At 30.8% G+C, this 8152-nt stretch overlaps 1 protein-coding gene across 2 annotated transcripts; it reads left to right on the forward strand.

The window, feature by feature from the left end:
• The first annotated feature begins 3623 nt into the window (after positions 1 to 3623).
• LOC108461353 (uncharacterized) lies at positions 3624 to 8152 on the forward strand. Of its 2 annotated transcripts, none has more exons than XM_017761179.2 (10): positions 3624 to 3918; positions 4305 to 4528; positions 4621 to 4723; positions 5518 to 5630; positions 6202 to 6270; positions 6438 to 6553; positions 6646 to 6700; positions 6850 to 6970; positions 7508 to 7650; positions 7799 to 8152. In XM_017761179.2, exons 2-10 carry the CDS (start codon positions 4376 to 4378, stop codon positions 7898 to 7900), a joined length of 975 nt encoding a protein of 324 aa, XP_017616668.1. In that variant the 5' UTR covers positions 3624 to 3918; positions 4305 to 4375; the 3' UTR covers positions 7901 to 8152. The 2 variants fall into 2 exon arrangements, with proteins under 2 accessions (XP_017616668.1, XP_017616667.1); XM_017761178.2 differs by having other exon boundaries at positions 3625 to 3918; positions 4336 to 4528.

Here is an 8152-nt window from a genome sequence, read left to right on the forward strand (position 1 = left end):
TATTATTATCTTTATATTTAATTGATTTTTAGAATAAGGAGAATATTGATAAAAAGTGTAAATGTTAAAAAGAGTTAAAATTTTAAAATTGAGATCAAACTGATATTATTTCTAGACATTGATGATTAAATTTATTATTATGAGAATTAAAAAAAAAGTCACTGTCATTTTTCCCTTAATGACTTGAAAGGATTAATGACCTAAAAATTCAATGTTTGATGACAAAATTAAAATTTTTTGTAGTTGAGGGATTAAAATTGACATGAATTACTAAGCCTAGCTACACGTGGATATGAGTATGAAATGTGACCCACGGAATAAATGAAAACATATATTACTATATTTGAAGATGTGAATTTCTTATTTCATTTGCTATAAAAATTGTGAGAAAATGTCATAATTCAGTATAATTGAAGACACAATAAAAAAAGTCCCTCTAAAAGTTTTTTCCTCTCTTTTCTCCCGGTGGTGTTTATAATCTGAATCGATTTAATTGAAATAAGTGAGTTTGTTTGATAATTCAGTTATTTTAGTTTAAATGGTAAAATAAAAATATTATAATATTTTATGTTAAATTTTATTTATCTATTTTTATATAAAAGATATATAAAGATAAAAGATAAATTATATCTAATATCACTAAACTATTAATAAACTTATGTTTTGGTCACTCAACTATTCGGAAGTTTCTATTTCAGTTATCGGGCTATTAAAATCAACATTCTCTCTTTACGCTATTTGAACCAATCGAAATCGATCTATCTCTCCTACTGTTCAATTTTTTTCTTGAAAAAACTTTAAACATCAAGAATTTGCAAACGAAAATCTAAACATTTTTCATCTTCGACACTAACTATCAAATTGACTTGGATCTAAGGTATGTTCTGTTACTCGTTGATGGGTACTAATCTATTGTACCAATCATCGAATCATGCTTGGGGATTGCTTATCGACTTTAAAAAAAAAACACTTAACAACACAATGACTTAAATAAAAACTTCAAATAGTTCAATGACCATTTTGCAACTTTTGAAGTAAAGTGACCAAAATTGTAAAAGTCCATTTTCAGTTATACCGAAAACGACAATTTTGGAACCCCGTATTCTAATGATCAGGTTAACAAATATTATTTAATAATATTTACGAGTTTTTTATAGTGCTATATTGTATTTTGATTTGACAAATTTGTTAATTGAACAGTTCACTAAAGTACAAGTGGTTTGACCCTAAAGTAAGTGGTTTTGGAAATTGAGGTATCAGGATCTCATTTCCATAAGTCAAATTAATGATCTAAACGTAAAGCTAAGCATACATGATGAATATTATTTGTGTGAAATATTGAATGAATGCAGCTTGATTATGACATGTGTAGTGAAAACATGAAAGTGCCCCTGTATTATAAATGTCATGAATAATGTATAAATGACCGTTTGAACGTAGTAAACGATTAGGATACTATTGGCATGCTAATAGGGTTAGAATGCGTGCTTGTACGAGATTGCACTTCGGTGCCCCTATTTACACTTTGGTGTCCCTGTTTGCACTATAGTGCTTTTTGGTGTGGTGTAGGTACCCAAGTATCTGAGTTACTTTTGCTATAGTTCATCAGGCTAATTTCCTTAAAATTAAAAGAAATCGATTGTTTGAAATTGTAATTTGTGCTTGGAATTGATTATTTGAAATTGAAATGAAGTATATGTTGATTTTGTTCAAAGGTTTCAATGGAATGGAATTGATTTGGATTGAATTGTATAAATTGGAAATATTATATGATTGAAATGATGATATGTGTTCAGAATTTTATAAGTTATATGATGATTGAATGATGTAACTGAAATATATAAATATTTGATGATACTGTTTAAACAATATTGAATTGAGTAAATGTTTTGAGACTCGCAACTAATGATCTCACCTTACTATTGTTAAATGTTGAAACAAGAAAGTCGTATAGTAACTAATTCGTTAAATTAATAGTAATTGAGGTGAGTTTATTGTTTTAATTCCAATGAACTTACTAAGCATTTGTAATGTTTACTTTGTTTCATTTTCTGCGTTTGTAATTGGCACTTTTGTGGAACATATCAGTCGGATCACTCCAGAGTTCACACTATCAAATAACCTGGTACAATGCTTTCCTTGTCAATAATCAACATATGAGACATTCATGACTCATATATTTCAAATATGGTACCCAATTTAAATTTCCCAATTGGTTTCAAGAATAGTGAAACTAGTATGGATCATCCTCTTTTGAGATCCTACTAGCAAAAAATCAAGACCTATGGCTCAACTTTTTTGACAAATTCCAACCTGAACCTAATAAAAAACATATTTATAAAAAAACATTTATTTCTTCTTAAAATTATGCATCTCTTGGATTGTTTCTTAGAGTTATTCATATGAACAAGATTTTTACATGGGAATCCCATTATTAATCTGAAATTTTAGGACAAAAAAGTGGGACAAATTTAACGATGAAAAATATAATTCTAAGTATTTGTATGAATTTTTCAATAAAAACCCAAGATTATGCAAGTCCACTACCCTAGATCAAATTATAGCAAAATTCCTCTAGGTCAAATCAACTACAAGCACAATGTTAACTCAAGCTAAAACAAAAAAGGAATAGAAAAAATTTATGGATGAGATACTCAACTCCATGGGTTTTGACTCGGAGGTTAAGAAATCCTCACATCTTTGATCAAAACAGTGGATCTTGCAGATGACACCACCACAATAATAATCACCAAAAATAGAAAAAATAAAAAGTGAACAGGGTAAAACAGTAACGATTCCCTGCAAGAGAAAACAAAGACGAATAATGAAGATTCTCTGCAATGAACAGTGAAGATTTTCTACAAGAACAATGGAGATTCTCTACAATGATCAGTAAAGATTCGCTACAATAAACAATAAAGATTCTTCGTAAAAAAATAAAGGATTATAACCAGAGAATATATTCTTTGTAAAAATGATAACATGAAAAATGAATAGTTATAATAATTTCATTATAAAGAGATACTAGCACTCTATAAAAGGCTCTCATTTTGTAATGAAAGACACGACTTAATACACAACTTAAAAGTTTCTATAAAAATTCTCCAATTTCAATTATCAAATTCAGTTTTAAAATTAAAATTCTTTCAAATTTAATTATTAAATTTAGTTTTATAGTTTTTGATTTAACTATCCTATAAGGAAACTAAAAATATTTTTATTACATAATTGTATAATTATTATTTTGTTTATATAAATAAAACAGTTATTAATTGAGAAGATGAATTAAAAAATTAAAACAATATATTTATTAATTAAAAATTAATTAAAAATTCAAAATAATATAAAATAAAAAGTACAAATGTGATTATAAGAGAACTTGAATATGAGACTTGAAAACAAAACTAGTAACACTTAAGCATCTAATTTTATAACAAAATTGGTGTTTATTAATAATCCTAATTAAAATTGTATTTCTACTGTAATAAAACTTTGATTAAATTGGAGCTGTAGATCAAACATAATTTTCTAATTCATTCTTTCTAAAAATAAATTATATTATTATAAATCAATAAAAAAACATATACACAATTAGATTTCAACTAAAATTAAGTAAATTTTATTATCATTATTCTTTTCTCCCAAATGACAACAATTATTAGATAAAAATATAAATACAGATAGGAGAAAATATCGGACACTAGATCTGAAAAACCTTATTTTCGGTTTCTTCATAATTTCTTCACTATTAAGCAAAACAGTCGATTCAATTCACTTCAACTCAAATCAAATCAGTTTCTATTATTTTTTAGTTTAATTATTGGGGTTTTCGTGCTTTGCTTAGCTTCTAGGGTTTCCTCTTACTATATTTTAAGACTTTCTCCATATTCGGTTTCACTATCTCTCTTCAATATTCGGGTTAGTTTTCTTTCTTTTTCCCCTTTGATTTTCGTTTTTTTTTTGGTGCATTACTGATAATTTTGTTATTCCGGAGAAATAATGAAGTCGTTTTTTTTTTTCTGTTTTCATTTAATTTCAATAGTTTGGGATACAGATTTTAAACCAAGATTTAACCTCTGTAGTAGAACTTTCTCGCAAAATTGGATGTTTCTTTAGACTTCGAATATTATTATTATTATTATTATTATTATTATTATTATTATTATTATTATTATTTGCTCTACAGCAGTTTTAAGACACTGATTTGTAGCTAATTTGAAAATTTGAAGAGAAATTTCTTGCCGGCCAAATTTCTGTCCTGCTAATTGGATTTTTGATTACTATCTTGTTTTGTTCCGTTGTAGCATTCTGTTGATCATCAAAAAGTGTTTTCAGGGTTTGAGAAGAATTTGGTGCAAGATTTAACCTGTAATTAATGAGGTCTGGCACCGGCATTGGCACTGTGAGAAGGCGGCTTCATCACAGTGATGTTGGCTGTATAAGGAGCGAAAATTATGAGACGTCCGGATTAGATGGTTTAGATGAACCTTTGTTAGGGAAACGTGATTATGATGACAAACATTCTGAGGTTATGTCGTTATTTTTTGCTAATTATACCTGTTTGCTGGAAAGTGGATGGAGTTTGTGAATGTATAGTTTAATTTGTTTTATATGTTATAGGGGAGGGTGATGGAGGAAATTTGGGATGATGAGAGAAAGAAGGAACAGTTACATTGGACGCTTTTGTTCTCAAACTTGATCGCGCAATGGGCGCAATGGATAGGTCTGTGGTATTATCAGTGTGGTTTCTTAGTTATAGATCTGTGAATTTGTGGTTTATAATTCATATGATTGTAGTTTTGTTATTCTTTTTTGGTTGTTGGTTTCTAACTAAGAATGTTAAACCATTAAGCTAGCCAGTTACTACTTTGGTTGCTTGTTATTCACCCACAGATTTCACCCCAGCTTCAAATTTTATATATATAATAAATTATTAAATATTTATTTTACAATATTAAATTAAAATCATTAGAAAAAAAGAGGGGTGGAGCAGTGTGGAGTGGAGACAAATGTTTTCAACATACATGCAAGAGTTGGGTGGAGGTGGATAAAGCTATCTCTGTCCCTTCTTGCTCCATTGTTATCCTTACTTACGAGTATTTTGGTTTTATAGATTGCTATTCATATTATTTAGTTTTGCTAGAGTCTAGGTATGATTGATTTAAATGTGCTTATGCTCCTGGGGATATCTCCATCAATGTAGTTTATGGAAACACATGCCCAATTACTATCAGTTTTGGTTATTGGTGTTGATATCTCATCATATCATTTTTTAACTTCGCATTCATTTGTATAAATAAAAATTTATATTTTCTTTGATTATATTTAAATTCTAAGTTTCAAATAAGCAATTTGATATCCATTTAAGTGCCTCTTTTACTTGACTTTCTGCTGCAAATGTAATGTTGTATGATCCATTACCTTATTAAATTCTTTTCTTTCTTTGGCTTCTTTTGTAAATGGTGAGACTTTTATAGCGGTTTGGGTTACTGATATTTTAACCTTTGGCTTTTCCAGCAAACCTTGTCTTTGGATCTGGATCATTTATTGTACGACATATACCTCTACTTTCTAACACCAAAAATAGATCAAACCCAAAACTTGTCGTGCCTACTCTTAGCCCTTTACAGGTATTATCATCATTGCACTTCTTTTACTGTATTTGAGTTAACTCCCTTTTTTGTGTGCATACGCCTTTTTTTTTTTTGGGGGGAGGGAGAGGGAGAGGCACTGCTCTGATAATAAAATACGGTTTTTCGTTCTTTAAAATTATTTTTGTGTACTTTTCCCGTAGTGGAGAGGGTGCAAGGACCTTTCCTCCTTTTCTTGGTATATGATGATCTTGAAGCATCTCTTATTGAAAATGCAAAGTTCTTGCTATCTATTTATATGCTCCTAATTCGACTAATATTAGATTATTAGCTCTTATGTGGAAAAAGTGCTAACCGTCATTGGGGCAGAAAGAAAAATTAGTTGGAGTTTTGAAGTTGATTCCACGAATCAGCTTGGCAAAATTTGGAACTCATGGCAAAAAATCCTTTCTTGTATAAGAGTTGAGTCAGAAAATATCACAACTCTTTATTCGCATTCAGTTCATCTTTTAAAAGAGCAAAAGACCTTGTTGTCAATGGCCATTGTGTTCAATTTATTATATTGCTAATTTGTGGTGTATTGATGTTTCTATATACTGTCTTCTTGCAGGAAGAAAGGTTGAGAAATCTACAGCAAAGACTGGGAGTCCCGTTTGACGGATCTCGGGTGGATCATCAAGTATGTTTACTAATTTTCCTTTGGAATGGAAGTCGGCCATCATCCTTCATCACCTACCCCAATACCAATTATATGCACCAATTAAGAATTTCTTTATCAATTATATGCACCAATTAAGAATTTCTTTATCATACTACTGCTGATGTAGTTTTATTTTTGACTTGCAGGATGCTCTTAAGCTGCTATGGAGATTGGCTTATCCTGACAGGGAGCTTCCACCTCTTAAATCAGAGCTTTGGAAGGACATGGGTTGGCAAGGGCCAGATCCTTCCACAGATTTTCGGTATGCTAAGGATTTGGCTTTAACTGGCTTTCTTGGACCTTTTTCTCCTTCTGATATATATGCTTCTTCTTGTCATTTCATGCTATTTGAAGGGGTGGGGGATTCATATCATTGGAGAATCTCATATTTTTTGCCAAGAAATATCCGGTTTGTTTCCTTTCCCTAATTACCTGGATTGCATTTGTTTGTTATGATTTACCATATGATAATAATGCGTAACCAAACAATTATTTTATTCACCAGCATGAAATATAACCGTGGTTGATCAAATGCTGATCTGATCTTTATTTGCACAGGAATCTTTTCAAAGGTTGTTGCACAAACAAGATGGAAACCGAGCTGATTGGGAATATCCATTTGCTGTAGCTGGTATCAACATTTCATTTATGTTAACACAGATGTTGGATCTGCAATCAGGTAATCTAAATTCAGAACTAGTTAGATACTGTGTGGTTGAAATAATAAAAAAAAGTTCTAGACTTTGCCACTTTTTGCAGATATGCGCCTATACTTTTTTTTTTTTTGAAGGATATGCACCTATACTTCTTGTTATGCCCAAACAAGCCCTCGACCTTTTTAATCTGTACCCAAATAAGCTCATCCGAAGAAGCTTATACTAAATAAACCCTTAGCATAAATCAACAGCTCGTATGAAATAACTCAAGAAGGGCTTAATTAGGTACAAATCAAAAGATACAGGTTTATTTGGGTTCAATAAAAGTATAGGGGCTTATTTACAAAAAGTGAGATTTTTCAAAGTGTTAGCCATCTTGAGTGTTGCATGCCGGGGTTTTTGCAATGTCCCTTGAATAGGTTGCAATTTGTTACTGGCATCACTTGTGCAAAAATTATTGGAATCTCATATTGTGTGGAACAAAGTACAGTATGTTCATCATCTGCTGCCTGTTTGACTTGGTGTTTAATTTCATTACCGTAAATAAATTTTACCTGCAGGAAAACCATCTTCCCTGGCTGGAATTCGATTCTTAAAACTACTGGGGGAAGACGAAATGGCATTCGATGATCTTTATTGTGTAGCCTTTCAGATGATGGATGCACAATGGCTTGTGAAGCGGGCTTCGTACATGGAATTCAACGTAAACTATTCTAACAATTGATTCCTACAAAGTTCATATCTGTGTCGGATTGATGACACTCGCACCTAAATTCGAATAACAGATATTAATTATTTTCCTAGACATCATAGGAAGTTCATTCGATCTCATTTTTTTTTGGCTTTTGCAGGATGTTCTGAAATCTACAAGAACACAATTAGAACGGGAGCTCTCACTGGAAGATGTCTCCACTGTGAAAGATTTACCGGCATACAATCTCCTGAGAAGGTGACCACAGTCTTGCCTTCGAAAAATGGATGTGTTTCATCATTCAAACAATATTTGTCATACATAATTGCTTTGTAGATGAGTAATAAATCGAAGAAAATTATACATTCATTGAAGAAATGGAATATAGTTCATGGAAAGAGTGTGAGAATTCTGCTTTTCGATATACAAAATGTTGACCTAGGGAGAGAGATTTGTACAACAGAAATCAAGCTTCGAGCTTCAACCATAATACTTATGGCCATTACCTGCGTCA

Source organism: Gossypium arboreum, chromosome 13 (genome assembly GCF_025698485.1).
Source record: "Gossypium arboreum isolate Shixiya-1 chromosome 13, ASM2569848v2, whole genome shotgun sequence".
Lineage (NCBI taxonomy): Eukaryota > Viridiplantae > Streptophyta > Magnoliopsida > Malvales > Malvaceae > Gossypium > Gossypium arboreum.

Excerpts from the sequence above, each read along its gene's own strand:
- LOC108461353 (XM_017761179.2), top strand. The coding sequence starts at position 4,376 with ATGAGGTCTGGCACCGGCATTGGCACTGTGAGAAGGCGGCTTCATCAC. Across the intron at positions 6,271-6,437 it reads GATCTCGGGTGGATCATCAA|GATGCTCTTAAGCTGCTATG; the intron begins GTATGTTTACTA and ends TTTGACTTGCAG. Across the intron at positions 6,701-6,849 it reads TTTTTGCCAAGAAATATCCG|GAATCTTTTCAAAGGTTGTT; the intron begins GTTTGTTTCCTT and ends TTATTTGCACAG.